The sequence below is a fragment of the Lactuca saligna genome, chromosome 2 (assembly GCF_052625555.1).
Source record: "Lactuca saligna cultivar CGN05327 chromosome 2, ASM5262555v1, whole genome shotgun sequence".
NCBI lineage: Eukaryota > Viridiplantae > Streptophyta > Magnoliopsida > Asterales > Asteraceae > Lactuca > Lactuca saligna.
The window spans coordinates 173,458,237-173,480,795 of record NC_136418.1 but is presented as its reverse complement, the minus strand read 5'-3'; the positions used below and the strand labels follow the sequence as shown (position 1 = coordinate 173,480,795).

At 35.5% G+C, this 22,559-nt stretch overlaps 2 protein-coding genes across 2 annotated transcripts; one reads left to right on the top strand and one right to left on the bottom strand.

Annotated features, from left to right (window-relative positions):
* The first annotated feature begins 13,906 nt into the window (after positions 1-13,906).
* Positions 13,907-16,797, top strand: LOC145032838 (putative serine/threonine-protein kinase PBL7). The gene is made up of 5 exons (XM_078981785.1): positions 13,907-14,150; positions 14,864-15,057; positions 15,528-15,717; positions 15,814-16,205; positions 16,291-16,797. Exons 1-5 carry the CDS (start codon positions 14,060-14,062, stop codon positions 16,585-16,587), a joined length of 1,164 nt encoding a protein of 387 aa, XP_078837911.1. The 5' UTR covers positions 13,907-14,059; the 3' UTR covers positions 16,588-16,797.
* A 190-nt stretch (positions 16,798-16,987) lies between these two features.
* Positions 16,988-21,940, bottom strand: LOC145032837 (uncharacterized). Its single transcript, XM_078981784.1, has 18 exons — positions 21,570-21,940; positions 20,946-21,015; positions 20,338-20,853; positions 20,070-20,255; positions 19,859-19,972; positions 19,700-19,758; positions 19,551-19,617; positions 19,422-19,473; positions 19,244-19,336; positions 19,081-19,164; positions 18,650-18,993; positions 18,505-18,566; positions 18,330-18,399; positions 18,160-18,240; positions 17,982-18,083; positions 17,739-17,863; positions 17,526-17,646; positions 16,988-17,448 (listed from the first exon to the last, which is right to left on the bottom strand). Exons 1-18 carry the CDS (start codon positions 21,626-21,628, stop codon positions 17,224-17,226), a joined length of 2,430 nt encoding a protein of 809 aa, XP_078837910.1. The 5' UTR covers positions 21,629-21,940; the 3' UTR covers positions 16,988-17,223.
* Between the last annotated feature and the right edge of the window lie 619 nt (positions 21,941-22,559).

The following is a 22,559-nucleotide window of genomic DNA, read 5'->3' as shown; positions in this document are numbered from 1 at the left end:
TGGTTTGTACAGAAAAGGTTTTTTATTTTAGTTTAATAATGAAATTGGTTCTATTAATGCTTATTATAATGGTTTATTTTATTTTGAAGCATTGCCTTGTAATGGTGTATTTGAAAGTATGATGGTTGTAGATAATTTAGGAAATAATGTGTTGCATATTGATTTATGTACTGGTTTAGACAATGCGTGCTTATGGCATTGTCGTCTTGGATATGTCAACAAGAAGCACATAGCCCAACTCCAAAAGGATGGAGTGTTAGAGTCGTTTGACATTAGGTCAGATGACACATGCAAGTCTTATTTACTAGGGAAGATGACTAAATCACCTTTCATTGGTACTTGTGAAAGAGGTGAAGTATTGTTGGATCTCATACACACAGATGTGCATGGGCCCTTCAGATCCACCATAAGGGATGCTAGCCGCTTCTATGTGACTTTTATTGATGATTATAGCAGATATGGATATATCTACTTAATCATGCATAAGTCAGAAACCTTTTGTAACACCCGTGTTTCTGGGCTTGTCATTAATAGCGATGTAATAGTCTAGGTTAACCTTTGTAACACGTCTTGAACTAATAGAGATGTATTATTTGAGTGTTATGTGTTTTGTGCTTAATTGTGTGACTTAAATAAATTAAGGATAAAAATAAGCATCGAAATGAAATGTTAGATAATCCCAATATCTATGAAGGATGTGGTCGTGGTCGTGACGAGGTTTCCGAAAATATAAAGAATGCTGAAATCTGAGTTATAACGAAAAAGTTATGACCTATCGAAGTTTCGCGACAAAACCGACACGACACTGAATGACGTAAAATAAAAATTTAAGATAGAGCGATATCCAACATTAGTGATCTAAACAAAAGTCTTAGAATATGTTAAACCAAGAGCGTACATAAAAAGAACGCCCAAATCTGACTTCGTATAAGGAAGTTATGATTTTTCTAAGTTTCGACTTAGCAGTAGACAACCCGAAGTTCGAATATGAGATCGAGCGATATTTAGTCAAAAATTTCTAAATGAGAATTGAAGATCTCATCAATAGTAGTGCAACGACGGAAAGACAGACGAAAACGGACGTCAGACGAAGGAGTTATGATTTTCTAACAGAGTTTTCTTGTTCCGGCCTACTAAAAATAATATAATAAATATATAATAAAAATAAGTTCAAAATTAGCCGACAGAGTCTAAAATAAAGTTGTAGATCTTGTTTTCACCTACGCGTGCATATAAAGAACGTCGAAAACAGAGCTCGTATGCGAAAGTTATGAATTTCTGAAGTTCGGGGCGTGAACCCAAAGGTTGTGTCAGAGCTCACGAGGTGAATAGATGATGGACGTCTTCCAGAGCAATTGGCCATGATGAATGCAATGATGTATCGAGCTCACGAGGTGAACCTAGCATTTTTTCCCTATAAATAGAATTCAAGGGGCAACCGAGTTTGGTTGCTCATCTCTTACTCTCCCACTCCCGATACCCTCTCTAAGCCCTATTTTAATCCTCCGAAGCCCCGGTATCATCCCGAGACCCAAAGTGAGTCCCGAAGCCCGAAGATCCCGAGAAGAAAAGACTTTCCGAGCCGAAGCTCTGCCTGCGAGAAGCCCGGTGTGTGAAGATCCTCCATATTTACCGAAGAATACTACTGTTAGAACCGTAGTGTTGGCCGATCATCTTCTGATCAAATGAGTGTATATTCCTTTTCTTCTAACACATAGATATAAAGTATCTCCGAGTGAATACGTGCTATGTGTATATAGATATATATTATCTGTTACTTGGAATGAATCTGTATATTTGGAACGAGTATTAAATGAATATTTTATCAATTTTTAAGTTGCATATATATGCATATGTATATTGTTATCTACAAAATGTTGGGTAGAACATGGGTAGATAGTTGATGTGTGATAAACTGATGAGAGGCCTCGATGTTGTTGTTGTTGACCTAGTCATCTAGCTGAGTATGGATGACGACCACAGACTTTTTCTAGACTGTCATGTGGAATGCTAGCATGTTCATAACATGTAGGTGTTATGAACGATGTGTTCACCGGTGTACTCTATCCCCCTCATGGTTGCCTTTAGGACATCTATTGTTGAGGAAACCCCTTGCAGTAATGTCCGTCCCGATGAAAATCCTAGATTAGGTCCCTGGTAATAGATGTTGTTTTAGGGATGTAAAGTGAGGATAACGAGAATGGGTAATCGGGTTATTGTTGGTTGGTGAAATTAAATATAATTATTGATTGTGGGTTGAAAACCCTATATGCTCACCAGGCACCCAATCCTGACCCACTTAGTTTATTTGTATTACAGGTAGTGGCGCGAGGGCATAAGATGGATGAATCATCAAGTTATTTTGTTTATTAGACCAGTTGTTATATGTAACTGTTGTATGGTCTATCTTTTGTTGTTTATGCTTTTGTGTCTGTATCGGAACATGACATCCCGAGTTTTGATTATATAACGAAAATACATTTCTTTATGAAATGCTTTGGTAAATTTTAATTTTATCATATTTTGTTTTTGGGAACAAATTCCACAACTCTTTTAAATCAAAAGGATTTACTCTGAAATTATTTTAAAAACTTAAATGAAACCGGTCTTTTATGGCCGTGATTTTGAGGATGTCACACCTTTGAAAGGTTCAAATATTTTAAGCAAGAAGTAAAGAATCAATTGGGAAGGAAGATAAAGATGTTAAGATCCAATAGGGGTGGTGAGTATCTTAGTATCGAGTTCTACAACTATCTTAAGGAATGTGGAATTGTTTCACAACTGACACGTCCTAGGACACCGCAGTTGAATGGTGTAGCTGAGAGGCATAATCGAACCTTATTGGACATGATTCGTTCCATGATGACTTGAGCTTCGCTTCTAATATCGTTCTGGGCGTATGCCTTAGAGATTGTCGCCCATATCCTTAATCTAGTCCTGACAAAGAAGGTTGCCAAAACACCTCACGAGATGTGGACATGGAAAGTTCCCTCATCGGCACATATCAAGGTTTGTGGTTGTGAAGCTTTTGTAAGAGGAGAGACTCACAACAAGCTTGAACCTCGAAGTGAGCGGTGTATTTTCATCGAATACCCACATAAATCCTTTGGATATATTTTCTACAGACCTAGTGACAACGTGTTCTTTGTAGGAAGGAGAAGGGTTTTCTGCGAAAGAGAACTCATATGCCAAGAGGACAGTGGAAGGACAATTGATCTTGAAGATATTCAAGATTCAAGCGATGAAGAAACCTCTAACACTAGCACTCGACCAGAGGAAGAGATTCCTGTTGAGCCGATTGATGAGTCATTACCTCTTTGTTGTTCCACTCAAGTTAGAATGGCATCAGAGTTTTATGGTTTCCATATTACTACGGAAGATGATACGTTTATCAGTGATAGTACGCTGGTAAATTTGGATGAGCATATTAACTACAAGGAAGCCATGGTGGGCCTTGACTCTGACAAAATGAAAAGAGGCAATGGACCACGAGATCCAGTCCATGTATGACAATCAAGTTTTGAACTTGGTTAACAATATACCAGGTCGCAAGACAGTTACGTGCAAATGGATATTCAAAAAAAAGATCAACATGGATGGAAAGATGCATACATTTAAGGAACGAGTGGTTACGAAGAGCTTTACTCAAACCCCAGGGGTTGACTATGATGAGACATTCTCACCAGTGGCCAATATCAAGTCTATTAGGGTTATGTTAGATATCGTTGCGTTTCATGATTATGAAATTTGGCAGTTGGATGTCAAAACCACTTTCCTTTATGGGAAGTTGGCTGAAGATGTTTACATGTGTTAGCCAGAAGGTTTTGTGGATGATAAATACCCAAATAGAATGTGCAAGCTTGAGAAATCCATCTATGGATTGAAGCAAGCATCTCGCAGATGGAATCTTTGCTTCAATAAGCAAATCAAAGAGTTTGGTTTCTCTAGGAGTGAGGATGAGTCCTATGTGTATGTCAAAGCTAGTGGGAGTATAGTTAGCTTTCTAGTTTTGTATGTCAATGACATACTGCTCATAGGAAATGATGTTCTGAATTTGCAGGAAGTTAAGTCCTAGCTTGGAAAGTGTTTCACTATGAAGGATCTAGGGGAAGCTGCTTATATGATAGGGATAAGGATTTTGATAAATAGATGTAAAAGACTAATGAGACTTAGTCAAAGTACATACTTGGACAAGGTGTTAAAACATTTTAGCACAGAGAATTCCAAGAAAGGGGAGTTACCAAGCTAGAGCAATATAAAGTTGAGTAAGACTCAAAGTCCGAGTACTAATGTCGAGATAACGGAAATGAGTCGAGTGCCATATGCTTCCACCGTTGGCTCGATCATGTACATTATAACATGTACTCACCCTGATGTGGCTTATGCGTTGAGCATGGTAAGTCGATATCAAGAGAATCCGTGTAAATATGATAAGATTGTATAGTGCTTTCTTCAGTCGGCAAATATGATTAGGAAAACGTGGATCAGCAAAACCAAGAGGTTATTCCATAAAGATTGTATCAGTTAGCTTTCCATTTAGGAATGCTTTATTTACATCTAATTGATGTAAGGGCCATTTATACATCACAACTAAAGATAGAACTATACGAACAGTGGCAGCTTTGACTACAGGGTTGAAAGTGTGAGTGTAGTCTATCCCAGGAATTTGATTGAAACCTTGTGCAACCAAGAGAGCTTTGAGACATTTTTCTGTTCCGTCTGAGTTATATTTTGTGCGATAAAACCATTTAGAACCAACAATATTTGAGGCACTTGGGCGATGGACCAAGTCCCAAGTATTATTAGAGCATAGAGCATTCATTTCGTCTTCCATGACGGATAACCAATCGGGATTCTTTGCAGTAGATTTAAACCAACATGGTTCTTTAGTAGCAAATAAAGCTTGAAGCATTAGATATTGTTCGAGATAAGCTAGATCAAACAGATGTCTTGGTTTAAAAATTCCAGATTTGGACCGGGTGATCATAGGATGAACCGAAGAAGAGGGTTTAGTTGATGCACCCATGAATGTAGGTGAAGTAGGAGAAATCCGAGATTATAAAGTTGTTGGTGAAGGTTGTGCAACAGCATCCGCTGTTGGCAAGGGCTATTCAACAAAATTTGTTGACAATGATTTATCGATATCAATCGATGGCGATGACAGAACAATAGGAACAGTAATGGAAACTCCAAGTGCAGACATAAAGAACACCGAGTGATAGTTGTTGATGTTGAAGAAGTGGATGAGGCATCATATGTTTTTATGGAAGAGATAATGATGCCAAGTCTTCAAATTTTGAGAAAACCAATGTTGCTTGATCAGATTTAGATGTGATGTCACTGAAAGGAAAACTTTGTTCATCAAAAACAGCATGACGAGTGGTGTAAATGCTATTTGATGATGGGTCTAAGCAACGATATCCCTTGTACTAAGAATTGTATCCGATGAAAATGCATGAGATGCTTCGAGGTGCCAACTTGTTTGTAGAGTAGTTGCAGAAGTAAGGGAAAACTCAACACCCAAACGCCTTGAAAACATTGTAATTTTGTGTGGAATGATAAATCAACTCAAATGGACTATTGTAATCAAGAATCTTGGAAGGAAGTCGGTTGATAATGTAGGTTGATGAGCTAAAAGCATCGACCCGGAGAGAAGTAGGTGCACTTGCATTAAAAAACATTGCAAGACCTGTTTCAGTGATGTGTATGTGTTTTCGTTCCGCCCGACTCTTCTGTTACGAGGTGTGAGAACATGATAAACGATGATGCGTGCCATTTTTGGTTAAAACAGTTCTAACATGTTGATTAAAAAACTCGATCCCCCGATCACTTTGAAAGGTTTTCATCGTGCAAGAAATATGTGTTTGAACAAATTCTAGAAAAGAATTAAGAACAATGATGAATTCGAACTTCAACTTTAATGGATAAAACCATGTAAAGCGCGAAAAATCATCAACAAATATGCAATAATATCTGTATCCGTCTTTAGAAAGGATGAGTGTCGGTCCCTAAAGATCACAATGAATTAAGTCAAGTACATGTAAGCATCTTTTAGTAATAGGTTGAAAGGGAAATTTATTGCTTTTAGATAGCTGACATGAAGAGCAAACATGTGGTTTTGGTAATAAAGAAGTAACAGATAAAACACCCAATTTATTCAATAGCTTAATAGTATCAAATGCACCATGCCCTAATCTACTGTGCCATAACTCATAAGATGCACATAATGTAGATGACTTTAAACTGGAAATAAAAACTTGATGTCCTTGCTTAAGCATGTACAACCCATTCTCATATTTTCCCCTTGCTATGATTTACTTTGTTGCTTGATTCTGAATGGAAAAGAATGGTTTTAGAAAATAAAACATTAACAGGAGAATCATTAGTTAATTTACTAATGGGGAGAAGATTTTTTGTGATATTAGGGACAATAAGAACATATAAGAGTTTAAGATATTTGGAAAAGGATTTATTACCAGCATGTGAAATGGGAGAAGCATTACCATTTCCAAACACAACATGATCATGTACGGTGTAAGATGTGGTTGAATCCAATGATTTGGGAAATGAAGCCATGTGGGTTGTTGCACCTAAATCAACATACCATTCAGGTGAGTCATTAGTTACATGATATTGGGGGAGAGCCAAATATGTGTTAGCAACATGACCTTGGCGAGCATATGATGCTAAATCTGGACATGAGCTTGCGCAATGACCATTGGTCCTACAGAGTTGACAATGTGGTGAACGACGTCTACGGCCTCGAATGCCACTGTTAGAACCACATCCATGACCATAGGAACGACCAGAAGAGGTGTTTCCACGAGAATGAGAGGCTGATGAGGGATGTCGATTTGTAGTGAAGGCAACAACAGGAGTAGATGAGTCGTGAATGGATGTGAGGAACAACTCGTGTGATTCTGCTTGTGAGACCAGATCAAGAAAAGGAGTAGTAGGTTTGATTGCTCGATAAGTGGTGGAGAAATTTTCAAACGATGCTCCAAGTCCAATTGCAGAAAGCTGATCACAAAGACCCTTGAACTTGACACCAAACTCATAGACATTGGATGAACCTTTTGAAGCTATATAAGAGTATCCTTAAGTGTTTGCATTATTTCTTGAGAATCCTGTCGATAGGCTTATTGGAGAGAGTTCCATACCTCATGGGTAGTAGTTAGCCCTAATGTTTCAGCAATAGCAACTTCAGATAAGGAAGCTTAAATGATAAGAAAATCTTTTTTGATATGCTTCAAGTCATGCTGCATAGTCAGGATTTGGAGTAGAAACACCAGCAACATCAGGTACTTTTTTAGAGGAGGTCTAAATAAGGAACCATCAATGTGGCCCAACAATTTCTGATAAGCAAGAAGGGTTTGGATCTGATTTCACCAAATCAAGTAATTGGTGGGAGAAATGTAACGCCCAGTTTGTGGTATGTATTTTAATAAAGAATTATTCATTTTTTCAAAGGGACTCGGCGATTTAGAGGCCCCAAACTCGTCTAGTAGGAATGGGACTTTTGGACGCAGGACTTGAAGTTTACTCGACGAGTTGAGAAGCCTCAACTCGACGAGTAGGACTAATAGAGTGAAACACTAATTTTCAGGGTTTGCACCCTATTTAAGGACCTTAACACCTCCATGTAGCCTCCCTCATCACCTCCCTCAGTCCAACAAACCCTAATCCGTGATTTTAAGCCTTGTGAGTGTGTGTGAGTGAAAAAGGAGTGATTCTTTGCTATATCCTTGAAGGAGTGGAAGCTAGAAGTGTTTGGTTGAAGGAAGGAGCCTTGGATCCATAGATTTCATTGTCAAAATAGCCTTATTGAGGTATAAAGTCTATACCTTGTCCATTCATTTACTAGATCTCTTCATGGAGTAGTTTAGGGCTTTAAGGAGCCATTTTTGGAACCATTCATGGATGCAAGCATATTTTGGGGTCAAGACTTCAGATCCAGAGCCTTTGAGGGACTCCATGGCATAAAGGTGACAACTTTATGGCCATGGGAGTCCCATGCAACTTGTGGACCACTTTTTAGAGTCTTTTGAGCTAAATAAACCATGCATGCACATAAAGTTAGAAACTTCACGTGATATATCGACCATAGGGAACTAGATTTATGATTTGGATGCATTAAGCCTGACTAGAAACGACTGTATGGATTTGGACTATGGGGGACTCGATGAGTTGTTCATACGACTCGGCGAGTTAGGTCGTGGTCCCCCAACCTTTTTTGTTACTAAGTAAACTCGTTGAGTCTGGGAGATGACTTAGTGAGTTAAACATGTTTGGGCTTAAAAATTGAAAGAGAACTCGATGAGTTCAAGGAGGAACTCGGAGAGTTGCGAGCAAAATGTCTCGAATTTGTATGAAGGAGAACTCAACGAGTTCAATGAGGAACTCAACGAGTTGTGAGTAAAAGGTCTCGACTATGTTATAAGGAAGAATCCGACGAGTAGGATCTAGGTTTCCAGAGTTTTATGAATCATGGAACTCAACGAGTCCATGAAAGAACTCTTCGAGTAGAGTTAAGGTTCCAAGGTCTTATGGATTATGGAACTCGACAAGTTGATGGACCAACTCGGCGAGTTGAGTCAACTAGGATGTTGACTTTGACCAGGATGTTGACTTTGGCATTGACCATTGACCAGAGTTGACCCTTAAAGGGTAATTAAAAGAGATTGTTATGTTTAGGATTTTGAGAGAAGTTGATCCCAACACCGAGAATAGTTCAGCTACTTCATGACATTGAGGTGAGTTACCTTCCAGTAGAAGTGGGTCGAAGGCACCAATGTTGGCCTACTAGTAAGAGTTATAGTAGAGATTATTGTCTTTGTGATAATTATCTGGCATGTCACCATATGTTATGCTTATGTGCTAGTATTCTATGATGTTATGTGATAGTGGTAAGAGGGGTATGATAGACCCCAGTAGCGATCGATAGGGCCGAAGGGGTATGCCAACACCCGGATAAGCTAGGCAGTATATGACTTATATGTTTATGCACTAGGATGCTATGTGGTAGAAGTAGACGGTGAAATAGTCCCCGATACTAGTCGAAAGGACCGAATGGGTAGGCCAACACCCTGATATGCTAGGCAAGTTACCAGTTGAAAGAGATCGAATGGGTAGTTAATACCCGGATATGTTAGACAATATTTGTTATGTATGGTATGTGGTATGATGAGGGAACTCACTAAGCTTTGTGCTTACAATTTTTAGTTTTGGTTTCAGGTACTTCTTCCGCAAAGGGAAAGTAGTCAGCACGGTAGCAGCACATCGCACACACGATTTTCTGCATGTGAGATTCTTGGGATTTGTACTCTAACATTGTTACTATTTTATGACATGGTTTTGAGACATATGATCTATGGTTTTTATGAAATGAAATAACTTGATGATGTTTTCTTTAAATTGTTATATCAAAAATGAAATTTTTGGTCATGATTTTTGGGATTTTACAAGAAATTTTGACTGTAATCATGTGTAGAATAGTAGCAAGAGATATAGGAGAGTCTGAAGAAGAAGAAGAAGAAGAAGAAGAAGAAGAGCCGATGGTGGTCATGATGTAACTTTGGAAGAAGAATCGACACCTTAATCTGATACTATATAGTGATTTACAGAATTCACCTTAAAGATCTTGTGTATTTCACATTCTATGTATAATACATAGATATACAACAAAGTAACAAACTAATACTAAAATACAAGAGATAACATAAATCAACAACTATCTTGTATTATCTCTAATATAATAAAATTGATAATGTTTCTATATCTAAACTAAAAAAATACAAGTCCATGTATTCATAGGTTGCTTCTTCTTTGTCATCTTTATAGCTAGTGTCCCTCTTAGAGGGGACTACCTAAAATAAATATTTGTAGCAGTTGTTATCGACGGGAACAACCAGACCCTTCCTATAGCATTTGGTTTGGTTATGGAAAATAATCTCTACTGTTTTACCTGAATTCTGATGAGGTTAAAATAATCTCTCAGATAGGGTAGGGAAGTATGGTTCATAACAAATCTGGACGATGTCGTTAGTTCTTTAATAGAGCGTGTATTCCATGATTCTTATCATCAATATACTTCTAAAAAATGGTGCTCAAGTATATGCGCACAGGAGGAGACTCTAGCAAAACATTACAACCTTTTTCTGGATGACATCCAACTCATATATTGTGTTTGATTTTGAAGAAAACTTCCATCTGTTGGCCCCTGATGCTCGTGAAGTGCTTGCCATCATCGGTCATGCGAAATGGGCAAGAGCCTATTTCCCTAACATCCGTTGGAATGTAGTCAACATTGATGTTCCCTAATTTTTTTTGGTGTTATCGGTAAATCAATGCAATGTACCAATAATAACGTTTACCGATGCAATTCGTGACTACATTCAACGGACTTTCGTTGAACACGATTTAATGGCACATAAAATACCGGGTGCAATATTAAATTATTTAATTACTTGTACAAGAACCTTATTTGATCATATTTACTTTTAAGAGAGGTTGACTAACGTGCTCACCCGTATACTGAAATAATGCTTCAAAAGACATAACAATTATCCATATTTAAAACTAGATTACATTTTTGGCTGATAACTAGGAACTTGCATCCGATGCAAATTAGACGTGTCTAAATGACTTTCAAACAATTCCATGCAGGTCTCAATTAGTTTGAAACCATTATTAGTTAATTCAATTCGATCTTCTATTGTTGGAGTTGTCCTACGTGTTTCTTCGATGATGTACATTGTGTTCATCTTGGTTTATTTTTTGTTTTATTTTGAAACTCAACATCTTGGTTTTTTATCTGCAAAAATAAAATTCCAAGAATTTTTTAATACATTACCGTAAAAATAAATTAAAATTATGAAAATTTTGTTTTTCGATTTTACCTTTATCGGACACAATTCCGAAAACTTCTTTGAATGGAATATAACTTCATCGTCCGTAAAACTCACTTTTTTTAACAACATCTACGCAAACTTTTATTTTGGACTAACATGTATCTTGAGAAAACTTATAAATATAGTTATTTCGGATTGATATTCCGTAACATCGTTCCAGAATAGTTCATCGGGTTTCAGATCACGTTCTTCGTATTCCAGACTTAGATTACCATTCTAGAATCCCTAAATCCCTACTTTTGGAATAAAACAAGCGAGAAAAACATTTAAAAAAAGTACTTACATGAGATTCATACACGTACAAAGTACTTGTATTCCAGAGTATAATCCATATTTAATCATAGTATTCCGGAGTCGTTCCTCGTATTCCAGACCATTCCGCAATACGTAAATCATTTTATAAAATCAAATACAAAGTAACTTAAAGAGTAGAACTTACTTGGTTTGACGAATCCATGCTGGAAATTTAGTTCGAAATGTAGATAGATTGCGTTTCGAATTTGCAAATTTCGAAACATGTATTCCTGATTTTTTTTTTTTTTGTGGGGGACCCATATATATACAATTGGGCTATAATATTGGGCTTGGACCGGTTTTCAGGTTCGAAATAACCCATTCCGGACCAAATAGTTAGTTTTAAAAATTAAAAAAAAAGTTCTATTTTAAAAAAAAAACACCAAAAAAAATGATTAGTTACTCAATTTCCTTAGAAATAATATACAACACTATTTTAATCGTAATGTTATAATAAATGGTGATATTACAATCTACCATGGAAATTACGGTAGAAACATATGCTCATTCTAACCTATTTTAATCCTAGTGTTAACCACTCAAAATTTACATTCACACGTCACAAGGAAATTATAATCAAACTTATTTTAAGAATATTATGTAGATCGACAAACATTTAGATGTACATTTATTGCTAAGATACAAATCACTTTCACCAAAAAGAAATATTTACTTTTAATGGCAAATTATGATGACGGTGATTTTTTTGTCGATTTTGATGATCGTGATAATAATCGTGACAAAGAGATAGTAGTATGGCCACCATTTTTGTCTCTTCTCGTTAAATTTGTGCATTTCGCAGTTACTCCTATTTTGTGTGAGCATTTGTCGTGATTGAATTGCCTCATGTGATTTTAAATTTTAGTGTCTCTTATCTTAATACACATGATCTTCAAATTCAATGTTTCAATGTTATTCATTTTAATTTTTCAAGTATGACATCATTTTTTAGACATGTTTTTATATAGAATTTATCTAAACAATATTTAATGAAAATATAAAAAGACAAGGGTTTCCAGGTGTATGCAGGTATTTGAAATTAAATGAATAATTATATTTGCTCCCACACACAAAAAATCAAAAATATCATGATTGTTGGGTATTAAAGTCAAATTACAATTTTTTTTGGGATGAATGAATTATAAAGTACACTTTTTGAGTGATTATGATAAGTCGTCTCATAGTTAAAGGTAAATCATGGTAGGATACTGGATATATAGAAATGTCGATGTAGTTTTATATTTTAATTAACCATTTAAATAAATAATTATAAAAAAATGTTTTATTCTTTATATATATAATACTAATTGAAGTTTTTTTCAGTCAATGATAATAGTAATTATGATCATATACATCTTTTCATCAAATTGTTATTCCGTTCATGTCATTGTTTTAAATTGATTATTTATTTTAGTTAATTAAATTAAAGTTAAATCAAAATAATACCATGTTAAGAATATATATATATATATATATATATATATATATATATATATATATATATATATATATATATATATATATATATATATATATATATATATATATATAGCAATCATTCTTTTACTTTGTATGCATTATAATTCGTTATTATTGACCTTATATAATACAAATAAGCGATGACATGATATTGTCTCTCAATCTCAAATATTAATAAAATAGGTACCTATTAAAGGATAAAAACGTATTCTATAATTAACTATTTGATTAATTAATCCATTTATCATTAAATATTTGATTAATTAATCGATTTAGATGGGACCACTTATATTAATATGTTTATGTTTGGCTAGACAACTAGTGGTAGCAATACGTGCGATACTATGGAAATTTATAGAAAATTTGTGTTTATATAATAGGCAACATATGAGTTATAATAAAATTAAGTTTAATTATTTCTAGACAAATTTACATAAATGGTCTATGCTGTTTACAAAAAATCATCGTAACCTTCGGTTGATAAAACATGTACTTAATTATGCCAACATAATTTCACACTTGTTTGGCAATTGAATCAATCGTTGTTTTGATTGACTGCGAGTAACTCCAACATCTTGATCGGTGACAAAGATGTTGAGACATCGTTTGGCAGCATCAACAAGACCGATGTATCACTGTGGCGATGATGACGGCTGAAAAAAAATGGCTGAAACAAGTTTTATCGCTGTAGGGAAGGAGTGTTGGTGGTTATGTATTTGATGGTGATGTTGGGCACACCATGCATTCAAGTTTATAATGTTTGTAAATCGGTGTAATATCTCAAAAACCTAATTTTTCATGAGATATTCTACTTTTATTTTATTCAAAACAAAATTAAGAATTGAACAGTGATACAATATTGCCTACCATCATATGAAGCAAGTGGACTTGATTTTGTTGGATGTTATCATTGTATGTCATGTCGATTTTTTTTTATTTTAGTATATATCCGATTAGGACTATTGATATAAAAAAAAACAAAACAATATTGTTTTAACTTACAATCGCAACATCAGTAACTTCAATTTAACTAAGATGATACGAAATTTATCTGATGGCTAAAGTGCTAGACACGATTCATACATGTGTTTACAGATTTTCACTACGAAAATAGTGAAATAAGTAAAATAAAACATATCAATCAATTAAATATAATATATGAATACCAAGACAAAAAGCAGCGACGCAACAAGACAAATAATCAAAAATGATTAAGAAAACCACAAGGGGACACTCCATTGAAAGAGTAATGTAGAGCTTCTCTCTCTCTCTCTCTCTCTCTCTCTCGTTGTCTTAATATTTTCAACTCTCTCTCTCTCTCTCTCTCTCTCTCTCTCTAGAGGGTGAACTCTGTGTGTTGTGGAGAGGGAAAACAAATGGGTTGTTTATTCTGCTCTGATAAATCCAAGAAGAAACCTAAATTTCAGCAGAACAAGAAGCCAGAAGATCAGATCTCATCAGCTCCAGGTAACCAAAATTACTGAAATATTCCAACACATAAATCAAAATTCTGATAAACCCGTTACCAACATTGTTTTCTTTGATCAATCCAATTGCCCCAGTTCTCTATATCTTCTTTCCTTCTCAATTCCCAAGATTTTTTTTAAAAAAAAAAATTGTAGTTTCCGCTATTTGTATATTCATGTTCAAATAGGGTATGCTTTAAAGTTGTATAAACAATTTCTGGAGTCTGATCTGATTTGACCCAGTCAAATTGATTTTTAGGCAAATTGTCGTTTAGCATTTGAATCTCTCTTTGTCCCATTCATTCTTGATTATCATTGTGTTCGGCTCAGTTGCTATAATTGCAATCGCTAGTGTTGCAAAAGTGGAAAACGAGAGAATTCATGGTCAGTATTTGTTGAAATCATTATCAATTTTCTTTATTGTCCCTGGTGTTAATCATATAGTAGGGTTTCCAATTATTATCCTCAATTTTTCATTGTGAATCATTTCTCATAATTTCCAATTATATGAATCCTATGTATCGTTGGTAGTAAGCATAGATTTAGGGTTTAAATTTTTCCCCAAATTAGAAATCACAAAACGGAATGTATTAAAGGTGGAAACTTTAAGGGATTTGTACTCTGTTTTGAACTCTATGATGATGTGTTTTTTCTTAAATCATATTCATATCTTCCAATTCTATACTTAAATTTTTAGGAATTACTTGTTTTCAGATAAATCTAAGGTTAATTCTGGTGTGGGGTTAAATAAAGAAGCTTTGAAAGATGGAGGATCTACACACATTGCAGCACACACATTTACATTTCGTGAATTAGCAGCTGCAGCCAAAAACTTTAGAGCAGATTGTCTTTTGGGTGAAGGTGGGTTTGGTAGAGTATATAGAGGCCGATTAGAGAGCACCAATCAGGTTTGTTCAATTTATCAATTTTCTTTTGATGGTTAAATGCAAGAAATAGCATCTTACTTTCATTGTACTTTAAGAATGGCAAAATAACGCATAATCTTATTTGTAATGATGAGCGTAATTTATTGTAATTTTCTGAGCACATAAGTGATGTTATAAATGTCAAAAAAAAAAAAAAAATTGATGTAAATCTGTGAGGTTTTATTTGGATTTAAGTTGACTTGACCTCTTCTTTGTCTTTTTTCTCTATTTGCAATTGAGAGAGTGGGTAACATGTTGGCAATAAGTGTGTTTAATAATTAAAACACTTCAATTATTGAAACATAGATTATATCCATTCCAAAAAGTTATGGATTTAGTCCAGATGTTTAGTTTGTTGTAAGGAATGATCCCTACAACAAATTTAAGTTTTGTTGCATCCGTTAAGTTTAAGTAGAATGACTATTTTACCCTTACCATATATTATTGTGCAGGTTGTAGCGATCAAGCAACTTGATCGTAATGGCTTACAAGGAAACAGAGAGTTTCTTGTTGAAGTGTTGATGTTAAGCCTCCTTCACCACCCTAATTTAGTCAACTTAATTGGATATTGTGCTGATGGAGATCAAAGACTTTTGGTATACGAATACATGCCACTTGGATCATTAGAAGACCATCTACATGGTACTTTTAAAAATAAATAAATTAAAATGGTTTAGTTACTTAATTCTTAATTTATTAAAATATAATATATTTGTTTTGTTGTTTACATTGATTCAGACCTACCTCCTGATAAACAACAACTTGACTGGAACACACGGATGAAAATAGCTGCGGGGGCCGCAAAAGGGTTGGAATATCTACACGATAAAGCTAGCCCTCCGGTTATATACCGTGACCTAAAATGCTCAAACATTTTGCTTGATCAAGATTATAACCCAAAATTGTCTGATTTTGGGTTAGCAAAATTGGGACCCGTGGGTGACAAGACCCACGTGTCCACCCGTGTCATGGGAACATACGGGTATTGTGCTCCCGAATACGCCATGACAGGTCAGCTCACCCCCAAATCAGATGTCTACAGTTTTGGAGTCGTTCTTCTTGAAATTATTACGGGGAGAAAAGCAATCGATCATGCCAAAACCGGTTGTGAACATAATCTCGTTGCTTGGGTACGATACAAAATACAATAAAATAGATGCTGAATTTATTTATTTATTTATTGAAAATTAATTAATTAATTAATATGGGTGGCAGGCACGGCCTTTATTTAAAGACAGGAGGAAATTCGGGCAGATGGCTGACCCAATGCTTGAAGGGCAGTACCCTGTAAGAGGGTTGTACCAGGCACTTGCTGTGGCTGCAATGTGTGTACAAGAACAGCCTACCATGAGGCCAGTCATTGCTGATGTGGTCACTGCTTTGACTTATCTTGCTTCACAAAGATATGACCCGCGGGCCCGCTCCCGGTCCCGGTCCCAGTCTCAATCCCAGTCTGGCTCTTCCACCCCGAGAACACAACGAAACAGTGATGCAGCCAATGCCTTGAGGTGATGAAAGATTGATTCATGCTTTTTGCTAACGGGAAAATATGAGTCTTTTGTGTTTATTCTTTTCAACTTTGTTTATTTCTGTCCCACTATATTCTTTTTTTTTTACTTGAATTTTCGTGTTTTATTTATTATTAAAGGATTGGAGATTCTTGTAATTAGTTAGCTCTATATAAAAGATTAGCGGTCAATCTGGTTTTTTGAGTCTTGCAAATGATGGGTTTCTTTGTATTGCATTTGTTATGCATTGGACTTGAAATGATGTTGGTATGACAAATATTACAATTTGTCTCGTAAAAAAAGTGGAATAAGGTTGTTTGACCTCGGTATCCTGTCTACCTTAATGTCAAGTGGTCCTATAGAAAGCAATATCACTTTGTACTTGGTCTAGAACGACAAAAAAATGATAAAAGATACAATACCATACATAATTCCCAATTTTCTTTTTACATTTTCTCTTAAAACCAACTGGGGTTTTATTAATTACTAAACAAACAAATGGCTAATGAGCTATATATATAACTTAAAAGAAATTGTTTTAAAAGAAGAAAAAAAACACTAGTAATGTACGCTTCTCCCTCAAAAGTCAAAACCAACATAAACACAAGATAATGATTGTTTTCCTTGAGTGTATGATCCATCATGAGTCAAGGGTGGTCAACGATACCTGCTCCATTTCATGACCATTATGATCATGGTGTTCTTCCTGCACACGTTTAAGGTTTTCTTCTTCACCACCAATAGCAGCCTTAACATCAAGCTGTATATTTTGCACAGGTTTTGGGCTTTGTTCATCAACAGTAGTGGTAGTTGTAGTAGCAGTGGTGGCCTTTACATCCACCACATGCTCTTCTGCTGGCTTTGCCTGTGGGAAGTCACTAAATTTGTTAATGGATTTAGGGTTTAGAAAGATGACATGGCAAATGAGGTTTAGTATTTCACCTTGTTCTTGTCACGCCACCCCAGCACAAATGGTCTTGATAACAGACTAATCTTTCTTGCAGGTATCTCTTGTGTCAGTTCCTGACTTGTTCTTATTGTTGATGAATCTTGATTTGCAGATCTAAGTTTAAAAAAAAAAAAAAAAAAAAAGATTGTTATTGTCACTAGTGTACTGATACTGACACTGATATTGATATTGGTAATGGTGGTTACCTTGGAGAAGGCTGTGCTTTTGTTTGGCCAGACTGATATTGCAAGGTTGCCTCCAACATTGATTCTGCCATAACAACTCTCTTCTCCATTTCAGCAAGGGAAGCAGTCGCTGTTTCATATTTTTCCTGAATAATAATCATCCAATATATTTATAAAAAGAAAAAATCATTTGTTTTCTACCGATTGATTACCGAAAGTATTTGCATTATAGTTTTGTAACATTATAATAATTTCCTTTTTAACCTGAAGCACTTCAGTGGCATATCTCTGAGCTGCAGCATCTTGCTCAGCATATCTGCGAGCATCTTCTGTTACCTTTTGCTCTTGCTCTACCCGCATCAAAACCTTTAAATAAAATAAAAAAAATATTTTTTATGTAATCAAATGTGAATTGATTGATGTTATTAAATTAAATTAAAACCTGAATCATGGCATTCTCTTGTTCTTGTTTGTCAGCAAGAGCCTGTTGTAGCTCAGCAACATCCCGCTCTAATTGCTCAACCTAAAAAAACAATTATTAATTAAAAAAACAACATAATACTTTTGTTCAAAATTGCCCATTTTTGCAACGTACAACTTCTTCCAGCATACCTTTGCACTTAATTCTCGACGATTATCCTGTTTCACCATCTCCATTAAAGCAGTTTCCAACTCTTCAGCTCTGTAAACATTAAACCAATTTTTAAGAAAGATCATTAAGAAAATTTAATTTAATGCGTAACCTAAAATCATTCCAACAAAAATTGGAACTAAATATAAACAAAACCTGAGTATTGCAGATCTTTTTTCCTCTAGTACTTTGCACAGCTCATTCTTTAGCCACACAACCTACAAAGGACAATTTTGTAATTTTAGTATAGTATATATGATATGATGAAGGAATAGTAGATATATACAATGTGTAACCTAACCTGTTCTTGAAGATCTGGAAGGGAATCAATCTCCACATCCCCTGACACACCCACATACAGCTCATCTGCATTAGAAGATCCAGAATTCATCCGTGACAATGCACCATTTACCATTTTACCCTGTGAATCCCTCCACATACGAAGTCCTTTTGTTCTTTCTATTTGAGCAGCTTCAACAGCTGGCCTATGTTTGTTTCTTAAGTCTTCAAGTCTCTCTTCATTCACATTTTGATAACCCATGCAAGCTGTCAAAACAAGTTGACTGCTGTCAAATGTTGACCCTGCTAGTGACTGCAGCAGTGTCACTGCATCCCCAGCATCCTTTGTTGTCACTAATGCAGGTCCTGCAAAAAACTGAATAAAACTAAGTTCCAATTTATAAAAAAAAATATATTATCATAAATATAGATCAAAGAAAGGAAACACAGTACCATATAACTCCATTAATGAAAGGGCTGTTCGAAAAAGCATGACTCGATTCCCTTGAAATAGAAGTACATCCCAGACTCGAAGAACTGGAAGGAGAATTTTGTAAGTTTTTTATATTTTAGTTTTGTTCTTGATTAATAAATATAAAAACAAAGAGAAACTGACCACTTTCCCAGGGAAGCATATTCATAAACAGTGAAAGGAACCATGGTCCAGAGACCCATGCAATTTGCACTCCAAGGTAATCTAGGTGGTTAACTGCATCAAGAAAAATAATGGAGTAAAATAAATGAATATCATTATCATATAGTATAGAAAATAAGGTGATATATGAAAAACAAACCTAATTTAGGAAACCTCTCACGCACCAACTCCTCAAAAACAAGCTGGTCAACCTGGAAGAAATCAGAGTGTAAATATATTATATAAAATGGTGCACATTTTAATAATCTTTGAGATTATTATAAAGTACCTGAGACTCAATCATTTCCTCTGAATAATAGCCTTCAAAATAATCATCAAGAATACCCATTAAAGCCCTGAGATTAAATTGTAAAAGCATGTTTATTATTTGTTCAGGCAGCTGGGAAGGGTAAGGTTGATTAAGGCTCAACAACCTACCAAAAGGCATTTTCTTCAGGCATCAGAAGAAGTAATAAGCCAGCAAAAAAATTCATGGCCTGAATTTAATACAATAGATTAGCATAACATTTCACATAATCTATAAGAAATTTTTTAAAAAATATACAATATTAGTTGTCAAATAAGTTGGATGCTGACCTGGCAGTAGCCAACAGAGGGGTTGTGGCGAGCATATGCTGTGAGTAAACGTCTCAAAGCATTTCTACCACCTTCATCTAGAGCAGGGTGACCTGGAAAAGTCCGAGGCAAGTCCTGTGAAAATAAAACAGTATATCTGATTAGGAATTGTATAAAAAAAGTAACCAGGATTAGTAATTTACTACTGAATTGAATTAAATTAGGTGATGACCTTTTCAATCTGAAGTTTCCATTTCTCAGGTGCATTCATGGAGTCATTCTTCGAGTCCTTACTTGCTTCATCTACTTCTTGAATTTGCTGATCCACATTGTTATCATTCTTAGTATCAGAAAGTAGAAGATTCTGATAGTAATTCTTAATGTGGCGAGCCTTGACACCCACAAAAGCTTGCCATAGCTGTAATTACAAGTGGTTGGTTATAAACTAATACTTTGAAGCATTACATAAATAAAAGGAATTGGAAGAGTACACAGCCTACCTCTCCCCTAAGAGCCATTGGCACTCCACCTTGGACAAGAAACTCCAATTCCTGTTTCCATGGAATTGAAGATTCCTGTGGGGCAGCAGTGCCATCAGCAGTTGGAATTGAGGGAGTGACGCCATCACTTGCAGGGATATCTGGAGTTGTGTCTGACTCTGGCTTGTCCAAATCATAAAACTCATCCTCAGAGTCCTCAACAGAAGCAACATTTTCAGTTTCAGGATCTTCCTCTGTTTTTGTCCCACTAATCTTTCTCTTAACACGAGCATTCATCATATCCTCAATGGCTCTAAGTGATGGCCTAATATGAGCCCATATTTGGACCCCATGAGACTTAGTCTCAGAAACTTCATCTTCTTGAGGTTTTAAATCATCATGGCCAGGCTTCTCACTGCTCAAATCATCATCTCCTTCTGGGGTTTTATCAGAACCACCATTTACAGGCAATTGAGCACCCTCTGATTGCCTTTCCAGAAAGTCTTTCCACCTATCTGACCGTTCTTCCTCTTCCTCCTAAAACCATGTAGGGTTGCAGGTTTTATATTATGAATGTAAGTGAATGATATGTAAATAAGTAAGAAGATGGAGATTAAAGAGAGTAAAACCTTGTAGATATTTGCATATTCCCGGTATCTCTGTACATGCTGAGGTCTCACTGCAAAACCGTAGGCATCTCTGTCCAATAAAAAGTAAGTAAGTAATAAGATGGGGAGAATTTGGAACCTTGTACATGATTTTTAGTTTCACTTTCATGTGCTATGATTTTTTCTCTTGAGAAGTTCGTAATTCAACTGTTGAAAAGTATTTTAACTGCTCTAAAGTTAAAAAAATAGTAAAAAGGCATAATGTGGCTCTTTTATTAAAAAAGAGGGATTCCTAAATCAAATTTCAATAACAACAAACAAGATCATGTCCAAAATAATTGATCCTAAAAAGTGCGAAACCACTATTCATCACAAAGTTAATCATTTAGGCGTCCAATTAAAGAAGATCAAAATCAAATCCCTCACCAAGATCAAAAACCATTTCGATAATTTTCGTAACTTCCAATGTCACATTACACGATCACAGCAGTATACAGTATAAGTTTAAGTAATCATCCAATATGAGATATAGATCGAACATTAAACATGGAGAAAATGGGGTGAATGTGAGAAAAATCGAACACCCTAAGAAAAAGGGGGGAATTATGGCATAATAACCGAAAATATAGTCGAAACAACTGATACCTCTTATGTTCAAACGTGACAAGAGGAGGATTCAAGATTGGTACTTTGGTTGTCTTCATTATCGGAGGTGTAACCGGACAAAATCGATCTACTTCCGAACTGAACCCCTTGAATGACTGTTGACAATTGAACCGACGAGTTGAGAGAGAGAGAGAGAGAGAGAGAGAGAGAGAGAGAGAGAGTATGACTACTGCTTCTATTGCGAGTGAGACAGTCTACTGTAGTTGCTAGTTGGATGAACGGAAAGGGGCGGAGGCATGGAGGAGATCACGTGGAAAAGCCGAAATCAGCGTCTCACGTTATGGACTCGCTGTGTATAATTTGTATATGGGGTGGGTCTATACGATACATGTGCTCATTCCTTCACACGCAACTCGAGTTTCGAGTAGTATCTTCAGATCTAAAAAAATAGAACTTTTGGGATCTCTTCTTTATTTTTATTTTTATTTTTCTAACTCTTTAACTTTTAACTATTAACTTTTAACCCCCATATTTGACAGTAACTTCTTTTAACTCATACAATTTTATTTTATTTTTAAAATATAAACGCTTTGATTGAACCAAAACAACCAAATTAACGTTCCAAACAACTAGCTAAACTGAATAGTGCTTACATAATAGAAGGTCCAAATTAGCTATATTACTTTAGGTTGACCGAGTTGATCGGTATTTCTTTGTCAAACCATAAATGTCATATTCTTCTGTTAGCAAAATAAAATAATCTTGTGTTTGTAATTTTATACTTTGAAATTAGTTGTGTATTTTCTTAGAGTGTATTTATCATTTAATTTTGATCGAACCGACATAAATAGTTAATTTAAAATGAGAATAGGAAAAACATAAGGGCATACTAGACCACATGTACTTTCTCTATTCCGTTATCAGCGCTTTTCACCACCACCATCAGCTTCATTACTCACTACCATCTCCACCATTGCTAAGCAACACGTACGCACCTCCATCCACTGTCGCCTGGACCGGTCCTTAACA

Excerpts from the sequence above, each read along its gene's own strand:
- LOC145032838 (XM_078981785.1), top strand. The coding sequence starts at position 14,060 with ATGGGTTGTTTATTCTGCTCTGATAAATCCAAGAAGAAACCTAAATTT. Across the intron at positions 14,151-14,863 it reads TCAGATCTCATCAGCTCCAG|ATAAATCTAAGGTTAATTCT; the intron begins GTAACCAAAATT and ends ACTTGTTTTCAG. Across the intron at positions 15,058-15,527 it reads GATTAGAGAGCACCAATCAG|GTTGTAGCGATCAAGCAACT; the intron begins GTTTGTTCAATT and ends ATTATTGTGCAG.
- LOC145032837 (XM_078981784.1), bottom strand. The coding sequence starts at position 21,628 with ATGAAGACAACCAAAGTACCAATCTTGAATCCTCCTCTTGTCACGTTT. Across the intron at positions 19,337-19,421 it reads TGAGAGGTTTCCTAAATTAG|TTAACCACCTAGATTACCTT; the intron begins GTTTGTTTTTCA and ends TTCTTGATGCAG. Across the intron at positions 18,567-18,649 it reads TTCCAGATCTTCAAGAACAG|GTTGTGTGGCTAAAGAATGA; the intron begins GTTAGGTTACAC and ends TGTCCTTTGTAG.